This window comes from Candoia aspera, chromosome 8 (assembly GCF_035149785.1).
Source record: "Candoia aspera isolate rCanAsp1 chromosome 8, rCanAsp1.hap2, whole genome shotgun sequence".
NCBI classification, from domain to species: Eukaryota; Metazoa; Chordata; class Lepidosauria; order Squamata; family Boidae; genus Candoia; species Candoia aspera.
This window is the reverse complement of record NC_086160.1, coordinates 22,817,980-22,844,053: the sequence shown is the minus strand read 5'-3', so window position 1 is coordinate 22,844,053 and position 26,074 is coordinate 22,817,980. Positions and strand designations below refer to the sequence as shown.

Sequence of the window (26,074 nt, the reverse complement as noted above, 5' to 3'; positions counted from 1 at the left end):
AAATTTCTGTGAAGATAGTCTTGTAGGTAATTCTTGAAATCCTGCTCTAGGAAGGAAACCTAAATGGTTTTAGAAAACCTCAGCAAAAGCTTTAGACTAAGCCTGGCTGCCTTGGAAAGGAGCTAAAAATACTCCATTATTACTTTGGCAAAGGGACACTCTTCAGGCCTAGGGTAGTGGTATATTAAATAAGTAAAGCTCAGTATAGGGTTTCAACTTTTAGTTCAGTTTTAAAAGCCAGAGGGTAAGACTAGAACAGGGCTAGGCAAACTTTTGGGGCTAATATTTGAGGTGCCCCATAGGATGCGTGTATTTTGGTTTGTTTTGGATTAAGTTTCTTAGTTCCTCGCCAAGTCATCTCAGGACAAGGAAGGAGAGAGTTTTGTATCAGCATCATCTTTTAAGTTTATTGTTTTGATGTAGCAACCAATTTCATATCTGAAAAGGGAAAGATCCTTTATGTGGAGTTGAGTCCTGGGGACTGCAGCCATGAAGTTTTCTTGGCAGCATTACAAAAGTGTTGGCCCTTGCCTTCTGCCTTGGCATTTTTTCAACTTCCTACTTTAGCCAACTTACTTTCATTCAGTTCAGGACAACAGTGATCTATTTTAACTTTATTGCAATGAAGTTTTTCCTTCCTCCTTGTTTTCTTCCACTCTCCTTATACAAAGCCTCCCAATGCTGGACTGAATCACTATTCCCATCCAGTCCTACTGGATGAGCCAGAGTGAGATCTCTTCTGAATTCCTACTTGCTCTTTTGAACTCTTGCATATGTGCTTTGGACTGGAAGGCTTTGGCAGTCAAAAGTCATGGCACAACACAGAGTGGAATTCACACATTGGTCCTCCCACCAGCAACGATAGCTGTTGCTCCTGTATGGCATTAGAAATTGCCACTGAAGGCAGCTGTCCAACAGCAATAGCTTAGGTTGCTTCTGAGCTCAGAAGTATAAGATGGCACCAGTAGAAGTTCAAGGAAAAAAAATATTGGGAGGCACAGAAGAAATAAACCAAATGCTATCCTACATCCAAGGTTTCAGATGGACAACTAAATCTGGAATACAGATATAGCAGAGAGCAAGTAGTTATATGGGGGACACTTTCTCCACCGTGTCTATAGATGGGTTTGCAATATACTGAATGACAAACTAGCCAACCACATTTGAGCCTGGTTGGTGCAAACTGGCTTGTCTAGATGAATTCTGGTTCAGAGTCTCATGCAAATTCAGAAAATTGAGTTTAGTTAGGTACTGTGAGTTCACCCAACACCAAAAGCCAAAAGGTGATTTGCTTGCTCAGAGTTTAGAGGATTGTGTGAACCCATTGAACTAGTTTATCCAATAAACCATGATTAAACAAGCTATAGTTTAGAGTACTGAATGAAAGCAGCCTGAACATTACTCTCTCCATCTCCTTATAAATTCAGCCTCTTCCATACACAGACCACCACGTGCTGCCTGTCTATCATTACCATTCTGAAGATCCTTGTTGGACCAGGCTCTATACTAACAGAGAGAAGAGGAAAATATCCTCTTTGGATTGGCTCTTCCTTCAGTGATGTCACAACTTTGCACTGCCCACCGCTTCCAGCCATTACTTCCTATGGCTTCTCTGTCACACCAATCTGAGGTTGCCCTCTCTGACGCCCGGGCAGGTGGGCACATGCTTCTAATTCAGGTGAAGGTGTTTTCTGACGACTAGAATATTTACTAGATGTAAGTTCCTTATGTTCTGACGAGGCTGTTTTTTCCAGAACTACTTAAAGTAGAAAGCTGAACTGAGATAAAATCCTAAAATGAACTCTAGCACCTTACTTATATTGATAGGGTATAAATACCAAGAAGGTTTTAGGGTCCATAGCACCTTTTGAAAAAATCATCCCAGTTTGGTGTCTGAAATCAGGAGGAAAGAAATTGAAACGACAAGCATCCTATGGGCAATGAATGGCCGCCTAGATATTGTTATATTCTCTATTTAAACTTACCCTGTTTATAACGAAAATCAGGCATAAAGACTTTGGTCTTTACTTTTGTATTACTCCAATATTTGCATGTAATTGTAAATGCAGTGTCTTGGTACCTTTTCATTCAAAGCTTATGTGCATTAAAATGCAAATGTTTTGTTCAGGTATGTTATATACAAAAATGACTTCACTATTATTGTACTTATAACTATGGACAGATAATTGAGGTGGACTAGAAATTTTGCAACCTAGAAATATTAAATACATATTTGCTGCTTTGAAGCATCTGAGAAGGCAGATGGAATTTAAACAGGAAATCTAACTAGAAAATAAGCTAATAGTGAAGTAGAAATTATTTCTTAAATCAATGAATGATGGGGAATCTATAGAATATTCTGAAGCAGACAACTGTATTGCAAACAAATGTAATTAGAAGCAGAATGTGATTTTTTACAACCTACTGAATAAAACCTCAAAATATTTGTTTACAATATTTAGATCAAATAACAGAAAAGAACTGCACACAAAAGTAATTCAATTAAATATTTTACTTAATTTTTAAAGAACTGATGTACAAGCTTCATACCTTTCATAACTAACCACACTTTATAGTTTTTATCAAAGAAAAATATGCTTATGGAAAGACTTCAAAGTGCTGAGATTTAAAAAGTGCACATACAAGATTTCTGTTCATTTGTACTTCAAGAAACAATAAAATTTTAGAGAATATTTTAATAAATATAATTGTGCAAATACATCACAGGCCAGAACTGTCCACAAAGGTCACATTACAAGATCTTCAGAGTTCTAGACAATAGACAATACTTTTTACATTATTTAGATGTCTACTGCTTATCTAAAAATTATATGTTTAGAATTAAACTAGGAGACCAGATCTGAAAAGATTCAGTTTATGTTTTCCATGTTGTAGCTGACAGCCCCAAGGCTGAGTTGAATGGGCTATGCTCTCTCCATCTACCATTTCTGTAAGATCTTGTAAATTATGAAATTGAAATTTTGCAGTAACAAAATATGCTACCTTAAAATGTTTAGATTCATGGTACAAAATTCAAAATGTAAGAAGACTAAAAACAAATGAATTTTTGTTTTTTTTACACTTCTGGTCTACCCTAACCCTACTTTCAAACCTGAACATTTGACTTTGAGAAAGTAAGGTTTGCAATATTGCCACTTTTAACACAAATATTTTTAAGAAGAAATACTGACTGTAAAGATGTCCAACAGATATCACAAAGATTTTATCACTAAAGAACAAGAAAAATCAAGCTTGTATCCATTTATAGTTAATACCACTTTTCAATGTCCTTTAATCATTGAATATTACAATAGTCCTGCACAGAATTACAGTAATCTCCAAAACATTAGAGTTTTGAAATCTGGTAGCGAATTGCAAATTATTATAACCAGGCACCATGAATGTTACTGGGGTTCAAGTGCTGTAATGCACCGGTGGATGAATCAAAAACTGGTTTTTCACTCCTTCGATTTATATTACTGGATGCACTATGACTGGAAGCCCGGGATGTACCTCCTGTCAAAAATTGCACACAAAAGAGAATCTCACATGAACAGAGTGTTAAGCAAACAGTATAAACTTTAAGGAAGAAACACCATGTATTACGGTATGATCAGGAATACTCTTGCAAATGGGATGCTGCTTATGAAAAAGGGCAATCCTGTTCAATGCTACTGCTGCTTTCTGAGGTACAGAAACTCACTTATTCTGGGTTCAGGAGATCATCATGCATGTAGTGTAGAGGGCTTGGCAAGATGTAAGAACTCACTTTGGGCAAGTGCTATTTGTACTGTACAACCTTTAGATTCAATCCCTAGGGTAAATGATGTTATTCATTCTACTGAAAAGTCTGACCTCAGTGAGCATGTAAAGCACCCTATAAATACTAGAAAAAGTACAAAGGGGAACATGCATACTTCCCTTGCATGGGGAATGGAAATTATTAAGGCATAGCCAATGCTCAGATTTGACTTCCCATTGTCCAAGGCATTACCATTTGCTCAAAAAAATCAGAGCACAGGACTTTCCAGTTGCATATATAGTAGAAATACACATAGGCCAGTTAATTCTTTTTCCACACTTCAATCATATTGAAACTAGGAGGTAAAGACTCTGGAATGACTTACTAGATGGGCTATGATGGTTCAAGGCAGACTTTCCTCGCCTTGGAGATGGAGCACTACGAAGGTAGCTTATCTGTCGCTGATAGTCCATGAGCTGTTCTGAGCGCTTCATGCCAGCTGATGGTTTTACTGCTTCAAGTCTTCTCAAAAAAGCCTTCAATGACATATACATCCCTTGATTAATAGCATTCCTTGATACATTATTACATGAGATACCAGAATCTTTTGACACAAGGCAACCTTCCACAATTTCTGATGTCTTGGATTATAATTCCCTTAGTTTCTGGCTAGAATTATAACATTGTAGTTCAACATATCTGGACTACTTGGAAACAGCTGTTAGGAAGAATTCCGCATAGATAAGAATGGGGAAATAGAACAGTGCAGATGAGAACATTCTGACAAGTCCTTGGTGGCTTTGCCATTATGTACTGTAAATACGTATATAAAAGGCAAAACCTACGATCTATAAAGGGAAATAATAATGGCCTGGAGCTGAACCTTTTTTATATCCAGTAGCTCGATCGTCACACTGAATATGATAGCATGAGAGAGACCCAACAAACCTCACTGCGAATGACTTTCCATAGGAAACTACAGATGAGATGGTCCCCTTGCTCTTGTGGTCATCTGCCTGATTTCTTAGCCCAGCAGCAGAAAGCCAAAGATGTCCTAAGGGTTGTGAATTTTACACTATCTATTCTTATATTCTATGCTCCAGTTTATTGGATAGTTCTAGACAATTAGTTTTCATTATTTATTGGAATAAAGTTGTTTACAAATATTTCCTTTTCTGTGTTCTGGTATTCCATTTTGTGAATCAAATAAAATGGTAATAGAAATATTGTGTATGGAACAGGAAGCTTTTGCATATCCTAGGTTATTATGTCAGGACTTGATTGTTCAAACCAAGTCAGTCATCCTACCACTCTCTGGGGAATCCAGATTCAGAATATGGACATGTGTCCATAGTTGTTCCATCTCAAAATAATGCAATACAATGGAAAATGTGCAGAAAGAGGCCATCTGAGAGGTTTCATGGTGTGTTCTCTATGAGTAGGTGCATGCACTCATGTATTTCTGGAATATTAAAAACTAAAAAACTCAATGTTGTGGCTTCTGACTTTAGCCTAAAATTTTGAGTATTGTAAAAACAATACAGCACCAGGTCAGGACCAAAAGAAGGCAGAGCATTCATCTGGGTAATTCATTGCACTCTTCTTTATATGTTACGTAACGGATCCAATATAAGTCTTTTTCTGCATGCAAAATTACATTACCATTCGACCAGTTCTAGGTAAAGAACTATTACACAGAAGCTGAGTTTTCATTTGCCTCAAGATCTGTTGCTATGGTTACTGCAGTGGTTCAGTGGAAGTAGAATGAGCAGCTACAGAAATTGAAAGTTACTATAGGCTATGTTTTCAATCATTTCTACTTCAAGTTGCAGGCTATAGCTGTGTGTTGCTGAGAATACTTAATATGTTTGCTGGTCAATGGCCAAAATAAAATGACTGACTGACTATGCTCCTTTGCTACTGACTACATCGATCAGTTTTCTTCTTGCTTATCACTGAGATCACAGAATTCCTTTCTGGTTAATTTTTCCTATATCTAACAAAGGTGCTCAAATGTGAAAAGAATAGTATTTTAGGTCATGTTTTTCTACACACACACGCACAAATGGATATCAAGATACTTCAACAATTTTTTTGCATAATTCAAAGGTATTCAAATACTATTCCGATGAAGGTCAGGCATTTATTCTTCTACTATACACAAATCAGAAGAGGAAGAAAATGGGGATGGGGCCAGATGGTCCATAATCCAGCACGGAGTTAAACTTGCTTAAATTCAAGTGAAATTAGTGAGTCTTAAGTGCAGGTAAATGAACTGCATTGTACTGGACAAGAAACTGAATAGGAAACATACATATTTGATGGGTTAAAACAGATTATTTTGGGGTTAACTGTATTAACTTTAAATAAAAAAACAAAACAAACCTTCTTTGTAGTGCTATAAAGCAAACTTACAACCAAGGTCCATTAGCTGAGGACCCACAGGGGTTCGTGGAAACCCCACTGTGCTGACAGAATTTTAGGTATGCAGGTAACATTGGTTCCTTCACATTTGGGCAGCATCTCTAGCAATCCCCAACTGTTTATTACAGCACTGGTATTTTTTTCCATTTTTGGATGCTTTCAGATAATGCATTTTTTTCCTCCCACCCAGAGCAAGCACTTATAAACTAAGGCAGCATTTAGTTGATGGATCTTCTTCCACTGCCAGCACAATTAAATTATAGAAGAGCTTTGTGATTTAGTAAGATCGTACTAGCTTCTCAGAGGACAAAACGAGTAACATGCTCCATACAGTATGTTAAGCCATTGCTTGCAAGCCCATGGTTCACTGAATTTAGTACAATTTGCTAGGTGCTCGTCCTATCCTGAGGCTCAAACCATGTGGCTAGATTTGCCTAACATGCTAAGTTGAAGCACTGTCGCATTTAATTAATGTTGTTAAATCCAAAGCGTCAACTAACCAGATTCTCTCTGTCAATCCTCTGCTGTTCCTTCTGCCTGTTGATGGCACTGTGGTACATCTTAGGTGTTGAGCCTGAAGGTTTCTTCACTGAGGCACTTTTGCTTCTGGGCTTTGCAGAATGCTTTGTCAATTCTTTCAAGAGCCTTTGGTTTTCCCGATCAATTTGTCGTACTTCCTCATTTGTGAATGAGTAGTTTTTCCTTGATCCTATAGAAGACTGATCCAAAGCCAGTTCCTGTTGATCCTTTTTCTCCAAGTGCAGAAAAGCTTTGAACACAAGTACATATTTAAGGAAGCATGTAGCATGACTAGGCTTTTACTTAAAAACTATGAAATCTATTTTCAGATTTAGCCACCTAAACTATCTTTCAAGTAAGTACTTCTGAGGAGCTGGCCCCCAATTCTGAAGTTGGTAACAGAAGCTTATCTAACAAAAGCCTCTTACACAGCCTTTCTCAGCTTTACAATCATCAAATGTGCTGGCTTGACAGTTGGTGGGAATTAAGAGGACTTAAATTCCAAATACTGTATATTTGGAAGGATTCAAGGTAGAAAGATCCAAGCATGCAATATTTCTGCAGTCATTATCAAATGAAATCTTATACAAATAAGGCAGTGCCATTTCTTTCCAAATAATTGCAATGTTAAGGCTTAAGTATAGTGCAACACAATTTTTGCTTCCAGAAGAAACAGACTGTATGTAAATGTAAGCATTCCCTACAATTATTGCAGAGATTAATATACATTACAAGGAAGAGTCAAAATGAAGCTTAGTACAAAATGAATTAATACATTTGATCATTCTTAAATTTGATTTGGAACTAGGCAATGTGAACACCAGCCCCAATTAGAAATATAGAGTATATTTCTAAGTAGGACTTGGTGTTTATCTTGCTCAGTACTAGAACAAATTATTCATATGTAATGAGTCCATCTCTCCTTAGCAGATTATCTGTCCACATGGAGAACTAAAGTAGGCACTGACCTACATTCTCACAATTTTCAGTATACAGTGGTGATCAGGAGATGGGATACCCAAAATTCTGAATGCTGGAGACTCAGTTCTACTTTTTGCATGTCTAGGTAAGTGAATCAGGTATGCAGCCACATTTAAATAGCTCCAGGTGCAAAAAAGAATCAGTTCATAACAGTAAGTTGTGCACAATATTAAAATTTCCATATACTGTATTTTTCATTCTGAGGATTGTGACATTTCACTTTTCACTTCTAGAAGTGTTGGGGGTTTGAAATTTCTTGAACATATCTTGCCTATTTCTAATCTACAAGTGAATTCTTCCTCCCTCCCTCCCCTCTCTCTTTCTGGATCATTAATTGATCTGCTATAATATAACATATTTCAAAAGCACTGATACTTTATCTATTTCAAGGACTCACTACTGTTAAATTTGTAAATCACTGATGCTATAATACAGAATCAAATGATCCTCAGTTTTCAGCAAACCAGTTACTAGCTGTGTGACAGATGACTTGGATAGATGACTCAGTTGTAAGAGAAGTGAACATAACTGCAATGTCAGACAGCATGAAATTGCTGAACGTATTTAATTGAATTGTTGAATTTATTTTCAAAGGAAAACATTATGTGAAGTTGCGGTATGTACAAAAATGTTACAGAAAGAGTTAAATGTAACTGTTCAGGAATTGCTCATAAACAGATACTTCACCAATCTTTGATATACATGTCTCTCTGGATGCTTACAGAAGACAACCAAGACTTCTAATTCACTATGCTAAATTGCTAAATTTATTTAGGAAAACAGAGTTTTGGAAAAGGGGTAGAGAGATAAGAGTAGCATATGTAAGCGCTAGTCAGGATTCAGAAAGAAACATGAAAAAGAATAAGCCAATCCACAACAGACAGCAGGAAGAAAGTGGAAGTCAATGTATACTTTTGCCTTGAGTAAAATAGCAAAGGTGGATAATGAGAATGCATATGGAGAACAGCACCAAGAGATACATTTTGTAAAATAAGAAAGCAGCCAAACCATTGGTTCAAAATAGAGATACATCCCTTGCAAGCTAATGCCATAGAAAGCAAGTGTCCTGAAAGTGCACGTAATAATTATATCAAAGATTAAGTACCAAGAACTAGTATTTCCAAGGTATTTAAAATAACAAATACAAGGTTTCCAAAATTAATTAATGGTTCTCTCCCCATTTATCATGGAGCTCCATACTATGTAAAATTAAACATTACTAGTATCAGTGAAGCTATTTTAGACAATCATTTTCCAAATTTGAGAAGCTGATGCAAGAGACATAAAGAAGTTGATGCAAGACACATAAAGTGGACATCAATGATGTCAGTAAAGATATGGCATAATAAAAGTATGCTCACGTTAATTATAAGCCTTTAAAACGATATACATAAATTTGCTTTAACAAGCATATAAGTGCTCTATTCCTCAATATATACCTGAAAACTGAACTAATTTGGATTAAATCTATGTCTACAGAGACACTGATGTAATAACTGGTTGTCATCTAATAAACGTTCAGGGGGTCATTATATAAACAACCAGCTACAAGCTTCTCTGTTATCAATAAACAGACCCACCTCTACATCATAGGAAAGCTGTTATAAAATCAAAATGGCTTCACTTTAATGTTCTAGAGGATAAAGAGATTCTAAATGGGAAATAGTTCTGTTGGTGAAATTCATCACTTTCACTGTCATCTCCATAAATCTTGTTAATGGGACCTTTTGTTTTAGACAACTGCCAAGAAGTCTTGACAGTTGCTGAAAGTGTCAATACACTGAAAGAAGTGCTTCAGAATATGCACAGGTTTGTACTAAGCACCTTCCATCAAATAATTAAAGCAGCTACAATTTTTTTAGGCGTACACAGCTGCTTAAGAAACTACTCTCTGCTCTGTCCACATGTACATGCATATATTCTGAAGCACCTCTTTAGAAGAATTTATATAAGTTTAGTAAAAACTACAATGTCTACAAACTTCAAGAACAGATAGGAACAGAAAGGATACTACTTACAGAACCTGAAAAAAAATATTGTACAAAGCCCCATAAAACTTGGTGCCTTCAGAATAGCCTCTTTCAACCAGAATTGACTTGGCCAATATAAACAATACAGAAAAAAATGTTAATTTTTACTAGTGCAAAATTATGGATCAATGCTAGGAAGAGAAGCTTCTCTGTCACTGTTCCAGTGTTGAGAAATAGCCTTCCCTGAGAAATTCAAGTTGTCCTGACCCTGCTGGCTTTCTGGAAGCTGGTCAAAAGGAAACTCTTCTGAGGAGCTTTTAATTAAGTAACTTAGCCCCACTGCAATTGTTAATTGCAATTGGGAAGTTATTTTAATTTTAATTATTTTTAATGGTTTTACTCTTTTAGTTAACATTGTTGTGCTATGGATGTTTTTATTTCTGTAAACTGAGGAGAGCATAAGATTGCAGCAGCCTAAAAATCTATTCAGTACATAAATATTATTTTGCCTAAACTTTAGTAAGGAATTAAAATACTGCAAAACATAAAACACTTATACACTTATGCTTTAGCTACAATGTCGTTTGTCTCCTAGATTAGCAAGTCAAGCATTTCTGAATCGTTTTCCATCAAAAATGTATACTAGGGCTATAATAGGGCAGTACTGTTAGAGGAGGAAAGATTGGGACAACCATTTGAAATTTGTGGGTATCACTGTTAAAAATATAATTGTTTGGTAGAATAAATAGTTGAGATTCTTCTAGAATGGTTACAAGTACTCAACTCCACGTCTTTGAAAAGACATTCAGTCTCTGCAACTAGCTAGTGAGGCATCTGTAGTAAATTGTACAGAGGAAAGTTGCTGAACCAGTAATATAGTTCAGGAGTTCCTTTTTATAAAGCAGGGCTACCCAAAGTATACAAATAACAACACAAATAGCAGTATTATAAACATTAGCCTTGGACTAATCAGTTCATCGCTCTTCTTCCAGTATTGGAAGTTTGCTTTTATGTCTCTAAACTCATATAAACTGCGGATCATTTTATATACAGTGCAACATGGCAGCTTCAAGCCACAAATTATGAAATTAGCTTGTTATAATCATTAAGATTAACCAGGTACAACAGTAGCTAATCTGAAACAGAAGTAGAAAAGGAGTGGGACTGTACAAACTGAAGATACTGGAGCATGCCTTTGCAATGCTAAACTGTTTAATCCCACATATTAACATGGCTACTAACAACTTCTACCATGTGCATGATGAACAGATATTCAACTTTAAATTCCCAAACTGACAGAACACGGAAATACAATTTAGGAGTAGAACATAGTTTAGTCTACTCCTGCTACCTCCTTCTCTCCTCTGTGTCTCATTCCTGCATGACATAGAAGTTTTTATCACAATTAAATCTAAAGTGCATACTATGTGTTTATTACAAACAAATACTCATTAAAGGCACTTTGGCCCAAGGGATAATGATTTCATTTAAAGGTATTCTATGATAAAAGTCTGGATTCTGAAAAGTTATTTTTTGCTAGCTCAAAATCATTTATCTGTTTAGTGTTTTTCTTTAAATGGGAAAATGATAAATCATGAATTTGCTTCAGCAATTGTCTTCAATTATAGTGTTTGTGTGTTGTAGCACTGGAAGCTGCTATTCAAAATCAGATTTCAACCATTTTACTCATTAAATTTGTATGGTGGCCTCTGATAAGCATGATAAATAGCTTAATCCCAACTTTAAAGCTGAAGAGTTAGGTGGGAATCAATCTGTTCATCACACTGCAATCTCCCCACCAATCTAGTTTAGAAATTGGGACCATGCTGAGGATTACATGAGACTCAGCTAAACTGCTGGAGCACCTTGGCTGTCCAAGGGGAAAGCAGCAACTTTCTTCCTTGTAAGCATTTATTGATATAAAGCAGAAATGTTTTCATTCTTTCTCTTCTGACTTCTCATGAGTTGTCCATTGGTGGCATCTAATCCAATCCACTCCTCATCTCTCTGGATCTTCTCAAAGAAAGGCCAACGCTTTCTGGAAGAGCTCTTTGACTATGGTGTTTGGCTTGGTCAGAAAAAGAATCTTCGCTACAGAAAATCAAGTGGCCAATAATGATCTTTTTATAATATTAAATTTCTGTTTTCATATTGAAATGCAGTGAAACAGCTATATGTTTACTATACATTAAAGAGTAACTTACACATCTCAACCCTTCATTGCTTGATGCCTCTCTATATAGAGAATGTCTTCTATATTAGAATGCTTTAGTTTTCTGCAATGGATAAATTACCCCCGTCTTGCTCTATCATATAACCCTATGGAATACAGTTGAAAATATATTGTTTAGTATCTGAAACACAGTAATTCAATTAAAAAAATCTAAGTAAAGCCTCCAAACCCCAGATTAAACAACAGTTGTTATAAGAGTAATGAACAACTTCAAACATTTACATATACCAAAAAAAATTAAAAATATATTCTGTGAATCCCTGTCTGTCTCTGTAGGCCAGTGTTTCTCAACCTTGGCAACTTTATATGTGGACTTCAACTCCCAGAATTCGCCAGCCAGCATACTGGGGAATTCTGGGAGCTGAAGTCCACATACAGTACCTTAAAGTTGTTAAGGTTGAGAAATACTGCTATAGGCAATGCCATGGACAAAAAAAAAATCTTATCAAAGACTAGCAGGACAGCAAGCAGGTTATTTCCTGTTATTTTTTTTTTGCAAAAAACAGGGGTGGGGATGTTAAATGTAAGAATACTGTCCTCAAGAAACTGACTCAGCCATTCTAATGCCATCTTCATTATATGGATTCACCCTTTTTAAAAAATTTGCTATCCGGTTCCAGATTAGAAAGGGTAGATGTTAGCAATTTAGAACCTGTTACTCAAAGGACTCACAGGAAGGAGACTTTCTTTATTAATAATAAACTGATAGGCTGAGTCTGGATGAAAAATCTTATTCTTAGCACTGACCTATTAAAATACTTTTCTCCCAGTCAGCCCAGACCTTCCCATTTCTGGACCTCAGGACAAAATCTACATACATGAACTGTAGATTCATGTTGAAATGATGAACTAAGATTTTAAATTGTTATTTTTAAAACATCTGATACAGTATCTCATACAGGTATCTTTTATGCTTCCCCTTAAAGTTATAAACACTTCACAGTTTTCCTCTTTATTTTTCTCACCTATTTTCTTTCAACACATTCTTGAAAACTGGTAAACTTCATCACATTAATATTGATATATACAGAGAGAAACAGATACACAGATATTGTATTTTGGTATTAATAGCATGAAGAAATCTTGCTTCCAGCTCAACTCTTGAAACACTTCTGACCATCAGCATGTCTTAATACAGAATCTGCTTACATGACATCAGCAATACATCACAATACCTTGCCACAAGACTTCTCATATCAAGTGAAGAACAATTAAATGGGACAAAGTATTTGAGGACCCATTTATTGATTTTACATTCTCAGTTGGATTTATTGTTAATAGCCTTATGGATTTTTTTTAAAAAAATAAGGTTCTTTAAAACTTAATAACCTGGTAAATTCATTGTAGGTTCATATGGCCAGATAATAGCTAATTAATATTTTAACACAAATACTTTGGACTGAACCTAGAAAACAACTGGCAACCACTGCAGATTTTTCAATTGTGCTGTAGTTTACTGTCTTGTCACATTTTAAATTAATTGAACTTTTTTGGTATCCTTCAGGCATAGCCCTATAGATTTTGTTGCAATAATCTAGATGTAATTAAGTATGAACATTAGGAGTGTCCAAACCTTTGAAGTTAAGTTTCATTTCAATGCAGATCTGAGTAAAGCAGTCCATTAAAGCACTGTGGTAACCTGCTTCTAACTGGTGGGGCTGAGTGGCTGTGGTGGTTCAATTGGACAATAGGGCTTTTGTGATGCACAGTATAAAGGCCACTTCTCGCAGAATAAAGGCCACTAACTCAGCTTGATTTCACTTTAGTGCTTAGCAAAGGCAGAGTATCTCATCTCTATGAGGCATTTTATCACAACAAGGAAAAGTGATGCATATCAGGAAGGTGGATCAATTGAGATCCTCATGGGCATAATGAATAACAATTGCCAGATTAGATTAAAGTATTGGTACAATCATGTTTACCCAGATGTTCTTGTTGCTACTATATGAAGATCTGGGGAAAGGAGAATCGAGAAGATTTTGCAAGCTACAAATCTATTCAGGGGAAGCAAAATCTCCTCCAAAACATGCTAATGAACTACACTGCTAAACTGTCTACTGACCAACAACACCTCATTTTATCTAAACTAAATTTCAGTTTGTTCACCTTTATCCAACCCATTATTAAAATCAGATAATATTCAAGAAAAGTTAATGATTCCTAACAAAGAGCAATAGAGGTGAGAATTGTAAAATTCTTGATAATCTCAATGATTTCACATATATGTTATACAACATGCAAGACAGAAAAGAACACTGTAGCCAAGATCTTTGGTGCTGAATGGTGGTCTCACAGCACCGCCTTCTAGAGAACCCAACAGTAAAGACATCTATTACTGCTATACAATATCACTAAAGCCCAATCCCACAGTTGTAATATCATCACAATAAATGCTACTAAAAGCTTTCAAGAAGTCCAAGAGACTGAAAGGGGACCCTTCCCACTGAGTCCCCATGTAGATTATTCACCAAAGTGACCAAAGTAATTAATTGAAACTCAAGGCCCAACTGAAATGCATATAAATAATCAGATAAGCCTCAAACAGCAATCACCACCACCACCTTTAATTGATTTTTTTTAAATCTGTTCAATCATATCTGATTCTCAGAGACTGCCTGGACAAGTCCCTGCAGTTTTCTTGGCAAGCTTTTTCAGAAGTGGTTTGCCACTGCCTCCTTTCTAGGCTTGAGGGAAGGGGACTGGCCCAAGGTCACCCAGCTGGCTTTGTGCCCAAGGCGGGATTAGAACTCAGTTTCCCAGTTTCTAGCCTGATGCCTTAACCACTAGACCAAACTGGCTCTCAAAAGACTATTACTGCTGTTTTATATAAGAACGCACATGCTCCTCCAGCCTTTATTTCTCCTATCTCCCTATCTAAAAGCTAAAATAATACCAGGTGAGGAATCTCTGAGCAGTCTATCTAAAAAACAAACAAACAAAGCAAGTATTGTTCATAGCAACCCATCAAGTCCTCTGGCTCCCAAGCTAGTAATCCTTCCATAATTTTCACAGACATACTGGTGCTGCTTCTACATGGGTAATACTTTACCATCTTTTCCAAAACTAGAAGTCATGTTCATAGATGAGAATAATTTAACTGATCAATTGTGCATCCAGTTTTGGATGCAACAATGGACAGAAAAGCTACAGCAACCAAATGCATTCACTATCATGATAGGCTACAAGTGTTTGAAGTAAAAGATGTGCTCATCAAGATACAATTTTCATTTGCATGTCCATATCAAACACATGTATGTCATTACCCATGCCTACCTTTATTTGAGAAGAGAAATACATAACTTGTTATAGAACTTTCTATGACTGAATTGTGCTTGATTTATTTCAACTCATACATTTTTCCACTTATACAACGCCTAGTGTGAAGTGTGAAGAATGAATAAATAGTAAACATATTTTTCGTGTTCAAAGTGCCCTATCAAGCAAGTTTTTGATTTTTTTTTGCTATTCAAAGCAACGTGTGTGTCTGTGTGTGTGTGTGTGTATTGGAATGCAATTAAGTTTCATAAAAGCGTAAGGAGCGAAAAAGGACATTGTACAAATTAAAAGAAAAAAATACCTTTCAAAAGATGATTCAAGTCCATAGCTTCATGCAGAACCTTTTGAAGACATCTGTGATCCACCGCAGGTTCTAATGAGAAAAAAGTATGCCCAATTATTTTAAGCCGGGTGTTTCTGCCATGTATATGCTTTAAGAAGTTCTGCAAGCTTACCATATAACTCCTGGCTCACATTTTGCTGTCTTTTAACCTTTAATTTCTTATCATTGGATGCTACCTGCTCAAAAGATTGGATGGGACTGATGTCCGGTGTTGAAAGAGGAGTTACATCTGTCACTGTATCTTCAGACTCTTCTGTGTGGTCCCCCAGTTTTGGTTTTACTTCCACTGACTTTATTCCTTGGCTTGACTGTTGTTCTGATGAAAGGAGTGGAGAGCTGCTCATGTTTTTCTTTTCTGAAGAGCATGATGAGTCTGACAGGCAACCATCAGAGCCTGTGCCTGAACAATCTGTATCAGAACTAGATGATGGGGAAGAGGAGGAGGAGGAACTAATGTTCCTATTAACCTTTGCACCATTAGACTGTTTAGAGAACTTGTGTCTAACTCTCTGATTTCTGCTGTCATCACTACTGTCTTCTTCATCTGTATAGTAATTTTCTTCACATTCTTTCTTTATTTGGGGAATTTGCACTGGAATATTCTCTTGAAGGGTTTGTTCATTTTGTGCTCTGATTCTATCGACTGGATCCTCCAGATTCAAAGAAGCTAACCAAGAAACAGCATTATCAGATTTATGAGCACCATTGTCTAACATGTGTTCCTTCTGAGATTCTGCCTCTTTTACTCGCTTTTCTTCCTCAGTACTGTTATCCTCCATCACTTTGGCTTCCTGCTTCAAAGGACAATCATCTACAACTGAACTTTTTATTTGTGCATGCTCAGAACTTTCCACCTTATCTATTTCTGTTGTTATTCTATCTTCCTTCACCTCTTCCTCAAAATCACTATCAAAGAAAGAGTGATCCACTTCACAATCAGATATATCTTCATATCGGTCCATACTGAAGACAACACTGCTTAAATGTTTGCCCTACAAATAGAAAACTAGAATTATTATACCAATCGTTGAAAGAAAAATATTTTTCTAACCTTTATTTATAGCAAATCTTCCCCCCCCAAATACATATTTCAGTCCTCTTGAAGAAGCTGCACCATTGCAGCTTTATGTAATATTTTGTTATATCATTTGGTATAATTATATAACCCAAGTTACTTTAATATTGTTTAATATTAATTGTATATCTTATAAAACATTAATTTTGTGGAATTATTCCTTTTTATTTCATATCAAGTGAACTACTATGTGATTTAAAACCACACTAATGATTAGCATTTTAAAACCAAAATACATTAACATATATGCACTAATTTAAAAACAAAATTAAAAAATCATAGATGGATGATAGAAAGTCAAAATGTCCTGAGCAATGCTTTTGAGGAGGTAGGAGACTGGGAAAAAAACAAAAAAACCCTTCCCCAAACATACTGAAAGGAACAGATAGTAACAAATGTTGTACCTTTTGTATTTTCAGAATTGAAATGAGGAGGCAGTAATCTCTTTCATCTGAAAAGCTTATGTGTAATATCTGCACCATCTATTATTGACTAATTCATTCAATTTGCCATCTCCATCTGACCTAACATGTAGATTTTTCCATTCCTTCTTTCCTTCTGTCCTTTTTTCTATCACCTAGCCTGGTAAGCTCCTTTGTGGCATTTTGTCTGGTTCTAGTTAAAAATAATGTCCCATTATGGCTTTTATATTAAGACAGTATAATACCAATTAAGGAAAAGCATTTATTAGTTGTGTTCCATTGTTGTTGTTTATTCGTTTAGTCGCTTCCGACTCTTCGTGACTTCATGGACCAGCCCACGCCAGAGCTTCCTGTCGGTCGTCAACACCCTCAGCTCCCCCAGGGATGAGTCCGTCACCTCTAGAATATCATCCATCCATCTTGCCCTTGGTCGGCCCCTCTTCCTTTTGCCTTCCACTCTCCCTAGCATCAGCATCTTCTCCAGGGTGTCCTGTCTTCTCATTATGTGGCCAAAGTATTTCAGTTTTGCCTTTAATATCATTCCCTCAAGTGAGCAGTCTGGCTTGATTTCCTGGAGGATGGACTGGTTTGATCTTCTTGCAGTCCAAGGCACTCTCAGAATTTTCCTCCAACACCACAGTTCAAAAGCATCTATCTTCCTTCGCTCAGCCTTCCTTATGGTCCAGCTCTCGCAGCCATATGTTACTACAGGGAACACCATTGCTTTAACTATGCAGGCCTTTGTTGTCAGTGTGATGTCTCTGCTCTTAACTATTTTATCGAGATTTGTCATTGCTCTTCTCCCAAGGATTAAGCGTCTTCTGATTTCCTGACTGCAGTCAGCATCTGCAGTAATCTTTGCACCTAGGAATACAAAGTCTTTCACTGCTTCTACATTTTCTCCCTCTATTTGCCAGTTATCGATCAAGCTGGTTGCCATAATCTTGGTTTTTTTGAGGTTTAGCTGCAAGCCAGCTTTTGCACTTTCTTCTTTCACCCTCATCATAAGGCTCCTCAGTTCCTCTTCACTTTCAGCCATCAAAGTGGTATCATCTGCATATCTGAGATTGTTAATGTTTCTTCCAGAGATTTTAACTCCAGCCTTGGATTCCTCAAGACCAGCTTGTCGCATGATGTGTTCTGCATACAAGTTGAATAGGTAGGGTGAGAGTATACAGCCCTGCCGTACTCCTTTCCCAATCTTAAACCAGTCCGTTGTTCCGTGGTCTGTTCTTACTGTTGCTACTTGGTTGTTATACAGATTCTTCAGGAGGCATACAAGATGACTTGGTATCCCCATACCACTAAGAACTTGCCACAATTTGTTATGGTCCACACAGTCAAAGGCTTTAGAATAGTCAATAAAACAGAAATAGATGTTTTTCTGAAACTCCCTGGCTTTTTCCATTATCCAGCGAATATTGGCAATTTGGTCTCTAGTTCCTCTGCCTTTTCTAAACCCAGCTTGTACATCTGGCAATTCTCGCTCCATGAACTGCTGAAGTCTACCTTGCAGGATCTTGAGCATTACCTTACTGGCATGTGAAATGAGTGCCACTGTTCGATAGTTTGAACATTCTTTAGTGTTTCCCTTTTTTGGTATGGGGATATAAGTTGATTTTTTCCAGTCTCATGGCCATTCTTGTGTTTTCCAAATTTGCTGGCATATAGCATGCATTACCTTGACAGCATCATCTTGCAAGATTTTGAACAGTTCAGCTGGGATGCCGTCGTCTCCTGCTGCCTTGTTATTAGCAATGCTTCTTAAGGCCCATTCAACCTCACTCTTCAGGATGTCTGGCTCTAGCTCACTGACCACACCGTCAAAGTTATCCCCGATATTGTTATCCTTCCTATACAGGTCTTCCGTATATTCTTGCCACCTTTTCTTGATCTCTTCTTCTTCTGTTAGGTCCTTGCCATCTTTGTTTTTGATCATACCCATTTTGGCCTGGAATTTACCTCCAATGTTTCTAATTTTCTGGAAGAGGTCTCTTGTCCTTCCTATTCTATTGTCTTCTTCCACTTCCGCGCATTGCTTGTTTAAAAATAATTCCTTATCTCTTCTGGCTAACCTCTGGAATTTTGCATTTAATCGGGCATATCTCCCCCTATCGCTGTTGCCTTTTGCTTTCCTTCTTTCTTGGGCTACTTCTAGTGTCTCAGCAGACAGCCATTTGGCCTTCTTGGTTTTCTCTTTCTTTGGGATGTATTTTGTTGCCGCCTCCTGAACAATGCTGCCAACTTCTGTCCAGAGTTCTTCCGGGACCCTATCTACTAAGTCCAGTCCCTTAAATCTATTCTTCACCTCCACTGCATATTCCTGAGGAATATTAGTGAGCTCATATCTAGCTGATCTGTGGGTCTTCCCTAATCTCTTTAGTCTGATCCTAAATTGTGCAAGAAGAAGTTCGTGATCTGAACTACAGTCAGCTCCAGGCCTAGTTTTTACCGACTGTACAGATGTCCGCCACCTTTGGCTGCAAAGGATGTAATCAATCTGATTTCGGTGTTGTCCATCTGGTGAAGTCCATGTATAAAGCCGTCTCTTAGGTTGTTGGAAGAGAGTGTTTGTTATGCAGAGTGAATTGTCTTGGCAAAATTCTATCAGCCTATGTCCTGCTTCGTTTTGTTCTCCCAGGCCATACTTACCTGTAATTTGAGGTTTCATTTGACTGCCCACCTTAGCATTCCAGTCTCCTGTGATGAAAATAACATCTCTTTTAGGCGTGTTGTCCAGTAGGTGCTGCAGATCCTCATAGAACTGCTCTACTTCAGCTTCTTCAGCATTTGTGGTTGGGGCGTATATTTGGATCACTGTGATGTTAGATGGCTTGCCCTGAATTCGAATTGAGATCATTCTGTCATTTTTGGGGTTGTATCCAAGCACTGCTTTAGCCACTTTACTATTAATTATGAAGGCTACTCCATTTCTTCTGTGGTCCTCTTGTCCACAGTAGTAGATCTGGTGGTCATTTGATGTGAAGTGGCCCAGTCCAGTCCATTTCAGTTCACTGACGCCCAGAATGTCTATCTTTAATCTTGACATCTCACCAATAACTACATCCAATTTGCCCTGGCTCATAGATCTTACATTCCAGGTTCCAATGGTGTGTTGATCCTTAGCACATCGGATTCGCCGTTCACCACCAGCACCGTCGGCCGCTAGCCGTCCTTTCGGCTTTGAGCTAGCTGCGTCATCACGTCTGGGGCTAGTTGAGCTCATCCTCTGTTCCTCCCCAGTAGCATTTTGACCATCTTCCGACCTGGGGGTCTCATCTTCCGATGGTATACCGACATATCTCTGGTTGTACTGATCCATTTAGTTTTCACGGCAAGAATACTGGGGTGGGTTGCCATTACCTTCCCCAGGGATCGCATTTAGTCTGACCTCTCTGTCATGACCTTCCCGTCTTGGGTGGCCCTTCACGGTTTAGCTCATGGCATCATTGAGGTGCTCAAGCTCCAGCACCACGACAAGGTAACGATCCTTTGCGGAGTGTGTTCCATTACAGTGCAATAAAAGTGGGCATTTATGCCCCATTTATACTAATATACCTCCAGTTGACATTTTAGTTGTGTTATCACCATCCCTTAGACATTTTATCAATTAGTTCCCACAAAGTTGCTCAGTTTGAAGAAAATACTTTTATATCATAACAAAATTTGTCAAGGCATCTGTTGAAGCAGGCTCCCATCTACGGAAGCTTATGTTTACAATAAAATAGCTAGCCTTTGAGATACCATTGTGCCTCCTTTCAACCCAGTTTGCATGTTAGGGAGCTCATGTGTGGACAATTACCTGAACCCTTTGCTATAGCTCTGGCTTCACTGAAACGGTGATATTTGAAGGAAGCTTCACATTAATTAACTGCTATGCCAAGCAATAAAAAAACACATTTCTCTAGTTCAGTTGCTATGACACTGCCTTGAGCTGTGCTGCTGTGATGTTTTTAGGATAGGGATGCTAGTCATTACACTACACTCAGAATATATGTTTAATATATTCAGGAATAGACAGTAGATTATTTCTTGATGGTTCACAGCAGATTGCCAAAAGCTTTTTTCCCTCTCAACTGTTTTATAACAGCAACAATAAAAAATCTCATACTCTGCCCTAGGATGGGATCAAGACTCTTAATCAACAGTAACTCAGATACAGATTTTGATCCATGCAAGTCATCCCAGTGCATGCATGGCCCATGGAGCACTGTACAAGAGATACTTGACTCTCCCTGTTACTATTTTGTATGCAATTCCATTGGTTATACTACTAAAAAAAAAACTTACTTACCTTAATTACATCATAAACTCCATTTAACTAATATACCCACAGAAGTTACTTGTCCAAGAACTTGCTATCTAGGTTATACATCTGAATTTATGAACAATTTTTTGTAATTCTCTCCACAGAGAGACTACTTGCTGTTCCTCCTAGTATTTGTTCTGCTTGGTTGCAGGATCTGCTTGCTTTCCCCGCACTCACTTAGTAACTATAGCAAAGCTATCAATGCATGATGTGATATGGGGGGGTGTATTGTTTTTTCAATCATGCTTGTTACAGAGCCCTGTTTGAGTGATCAGGGCTAAGAGGAAATGATGAGGCCTTTAAAATAGCACTGAATAGCACATGAATAGCATGTTAAAATAAAAATAAGCAAATAAAAATTAAGAGGGAATGACTGGTCCAAAGTGATCTGGCTGGCCTCCATGCATACAGGAGGACTAAAACCTGGATCTCCCTGTTCTTAGTTCAGCGCCTTAAACCAAGGTTTCTCAGGCAGGGTTCTGTGGAATCCTAGGGTTCCACAAGAGGTCACTAGGGGTTACCTGGGAGATCATGATTTATTTTAGAATTATTTCAAATTTGGGCAACTTTACAATAAAGAGGTAAGTTTTATTCTTTATTTTTAGTTTAAGAACACTATTAATGCATATATATGCATTAATTTTGTAACTTCTGGCCTATATTGGAGCCTGAACGTACAGGGGTTCCCCGAGGCCTAAAAAATATTTCAAGGGTTCCTCCAGGGTCAAAAAAGTTGAGAAAGATTGCCTTAAACAATACACTATGTTGGCACTCTACTGTAGGTAACAAGGTAAGTTTCCAAATATACAGACATTATCCTTTCTACATGTTTCTCTTATTCTTCTGAAGTACAGCTATTTCGTTATTCAGCTGTATGGGTACCTGCATAGGCAGATTTTAAAAAATGGTTTCAGAGTATATACTTTCCCTATCATTTAGCATTACCCAATTCAGCCATGAACTATATTATTAAGAGAATACTGAATATTTTCAAATGGGAAGATAAAACTTCTTTGCTGTCCCACCATAGGTACTTGGGCAGGGTAGATTTTTAAAAAATGGCAACTATGATGAAGCTCCACTTTTTTAGGTAGGTTGCAATGCATATAAAAAACAGGCAAAACTTCGATTGTATCATGTTTGCCATCTTGACTTTTTTGACCATACCCTGCAGATACCTTTGCACTTCCCATATTTTAGTAATTTAAAATTTAAATATGAAATTAAAATATAATTTGATCTCTTTATGTAGATACGCATAGCCTTATAAAACACTGTATATGCCTGTGCTGACCTGACACCTACATAGCCCTACAGAAAATTATGCCTCTGTCTCCTTAGAAATGCAACACTCAGTAGTAATTGCACTTAAAATTAAAATTGCACCTTCTGATAACTGCTGTGTAGGATTGTTGAAATGAGGGAGGGAGGCTGCAGAGGATGTTTTACAGCTACTTAGAGTGCAAACTGCATATGTATAGGAGATGCTCTGGGAGGCACTTTATGTTGATCAGCCCAACTGCAGTTGTCATGACAAATTTTGTTAATGTTTAGCATGCAGAAAGAATCTGTGTCAATCTGACCAGGAATGATATAGACCAGTGGTCCTCAAAGTGCGGTCTGGGGACCCCTGAGGGTCCCTGAGATTCTTCCAGGGGGGTCTACGGAGTCAAATATTTTTTAAAAATTCAGTTTTAATTTCTAATACAGTAAATACCAATAGATGCAACCCACATAAACCAAAGCTCTTTGGGGCCCTCAGTCATTTTTAAGAATGTAAAAGGGTTCTGAGAACAAAATGCTTGAGAACCACTGATACAAAAACCAAATTTTCATCTGCCTCGTAAGTCTTTTTTCAGCACTGTTACATGCCTATTATTTCAGCTTTAAAAAAATAAGAGAGAAAAGTCCATGTTTAAACCTTTTTAAAAATTCTGCTTATGAGCCATGCTCCACAACCCACTATGTGTAGGAGACTTCATTACTCAGAAACTTCTTGCCTGAGATGCTAGCAGAGAACTGACATTTCTGTTGTTCTAACCTCCTCACATCAAGAGATAAACCCATCTGAGCAGCATTTGGGGAAAGGTCACAAAAAGCCAGTAGGAAATTTTACTATCCCAGAAAGCACACACAAATCTCACATTAGGAGAACCAGGAACCCAGTTCTCTGGCGACAGTGAAAGAAAAATCAGAGTCCTGAACTGGTTCAAGAGACTGCTCTATTTCAGACTATAGATATGCATGGAGAAAAATGATTTTTTAAAATATATGCTATGTTTGTGTCAGTAAAAAAACAAATACAGCAAGGAACAGACAGGAAAAGATTTCCCAAAAACAATGTGTTTCCCTTCCATCCAGTTTTTCTTGCAAGGAGCGTTATTTATAGTCTAAAGAATTAAAAAATGACATGCATCCTAAGATGGTAATCAGTTTTCTCTACTCCCATATTCTACAAATGCCTAGAAGAGGTCTCACTAAGAATTGGCAAACTGCCTATTTTTAGACTGAATTCATGCACTGCATTAGGACATGATTTGCATTGTATTAAGTAAAATTTTTTACTGTAAGCCGCCCAGAGTCCCCCCCCCCCGTTGGGGAGAGATGGGCAGTGAATAAATTTATAAAATAAATAAAATATAATTGGCTGCGTTTGCACAATTAATCTGGCTTAGGCAAAACCCAAAAAAGCCACATTACTTTTTTAGCATGTTGGGAAATCGAGTCACAACCCTCTGCTCAAAGGAATACATCCCCGGAATGGTTTTAAGCTTCTTCACTCTGCTGTAAATTTACCTTATCCAACAAGGGTTCTAAGAAAACACCCGAGGCAAGGACTGTCCCCTGTGTCCTTGCAACTAGCTGAATAAACTTCGACTTTTTACGGACAAGACAGGCAAGGCTGAGGCTCGATACGTGTCTCGGTTTGGAACGATTAGTCGTAACCCCGCCGCCCGCTTGCCACCCACAAGCCAGACGCGCACCGCGCCCTCAGCCCGTTCCGCAGTTTCACCGAACCACCTGGCGGCCGCCCACATCTGTTCCAAGACCGAGCATAATACCGGTTAGTTGCAAGTTGCACGGGTAACTAAATAACTCGTCGTTGCTCAAATAACTAAGCCGTAAGGTACCAGCCACGCGCAACGGATCTACTACACTCTGGATGGCTAATTACGAAGGAGAAAAAGGGGCGGAAAGCCGCTCGCTCTTTTACTCCCGCTACTTTGGTAAACGCGCCGTCCCTCCCTTCTGGAAGGGAGAAAGCAGGCACCTTGCAGCAGCAGCAGCTTCGCCCGCATCCATTCCCCTTCACGGAAAGGCGAGCAGTCCCTTCCGCCTAACCCCGCCATGAGGCCGAAGCGAGGCCTTGCCTGGGGTGGGCTGGATACTCACCCCGCAGTCCGCAAAAAGGAAGGCGTTTTGCGCGCTCGCTTGCGGTCGCCTCAACCGGCAGTTCTCCTGCCTCCCGTAAGCGAGTACGGACTCTCCCTCCCGCGCTGTGTTTGCGTAACCAGGAAAGGGAGGGAAAGAAGAGCTGGAAACAAACATTTCCGTCTCCGTGTTAGCGCGCCCAGGCTCCCTTTCCGTGCAGCAGGGGGAAACGCGGAGCCCCGGTGGCTGGAGATGAGGTTAACCAGCTTCCACAGCTAAGCGAGCCAGCCTCGTCATGACATATACTTGAGGCAGCTTAGAAAAGTGTTGTAAGGATTAAGGCGGTCACCTTCCTCCGACGGTGTTTGCTGTAATTACTCAACTCTTCGTCTCAACAAAAGATCTTGCAAATAATCTTTGTAAATAAAGGGTCTTCTAAATCACGCGGCCCCTTTGATGTCAGATTCGGCAGGTCTGTGTTGCTTGGCATTCCCAAACAAATTAAGGCCGGCTGAAGATGCAGCTCTAAAAGCGTTAAATCACTTTAAAGCAGTGCTTTTCAAACTTGGCAACTTTAAGATGTGTGGACTTCAACTCCCAGAATTCCCCATTCTGGGGCTTCTGGCTGAGAAATTCTGGGAGTTGAAGGCCACACATCTTAAAGTTGCCAAGTTTGAAAAGCACTGCTTTAAACACTTTGGCACCGTACGCAACATCAGCTAAACTAGAGTGCGGTTTTCTTCTTTATAATTAAACACCTGGACCATATACAGCCATCGGGGTTTGTAAGCACAATATGTTGTGAAAATCCAGGTTATGATAGCCTACTCAGTAAACTACAGTAAAATGAATAATGGTTTGGTTTGTTGCGTGAGCAAATTCGCAAAAGTCTGCGTTATAATGCTGCCATTCGATGCATTTACTTGCCCGTCGGTTCTACTGGATGGCGAACCGTAAACTGAGAGCACATTTCTAGGATCATGTATTACCCGCGTGCCTTATTGCAGGTGGCTACTCTGCAGCTGCACGTCTACTTGGGATAAGGATTAATGCACTGAAACGTAAGGCTGGGTTGCGCAACTGAAGGGTGTAGAAAATAGCCTATTACAATGATCCCGCTCGTGCTTGGAGGCGCGCCGCGGAGAGACAGCCCTGCAGGCGGCTCGCTGTCGAAACCACGGCCGGCAGCAGAGCGAGTCAGAGGCTTCGGGATTGCACTAGAGGGAGCCCTTTTGTGAGAAGCAAAACCCGATCAGCACCAAGATGGACGTAACTGTCAACCAAGGGAAGAAAAGAAAGAAAGGCGGTCCTGCCCGCTGCTTTTACGCGACTGGTTCCGCCTTGCTCGCCCGGGCGCACGTGGCTCGGTTTCCAGCCGCGCTGTCATTCAGGCGCTTCCTCCTCCCCC

The 26,074-nt window shown here is 38.5% G+C and overlaps 1 protein-coding gene across 1 annotated transcript; it reads right to left on the bottom strand.

Moving 5' to 3' along the window:
* Positions 1-3,063: 3,063 nt before the first annotated feature.
* Positions 3,064-24,834, bottom strand: CFAP97 (cilia and flagella associated protein 97). Its single transcript, XM_063310076.1, has 6 exons — positions 24,688-24,834; positions 15,601-16,480; positions 15,447-15,518; positions 6,667-6,935; positions 4,128-4,278; positions 3,064-3,516 (listed from the first exon to the last, which is right to left on the bottom strand). Exons 2-6 carry the CDS (start codon positions 16,448-16,450, stop codon positions 3,383-3,385), a joined length of 1,476 nt encoding a protein of 491 aa, XP_063166146.1. The 5' UTR covers positions 16,451-16,480; positions 24,688-24,834; the 3' UTR covers positions 3,064-3,382.
* Between the last annotated feature and the right edge of the window lie 1,240 nt (positions 24,835-26,074).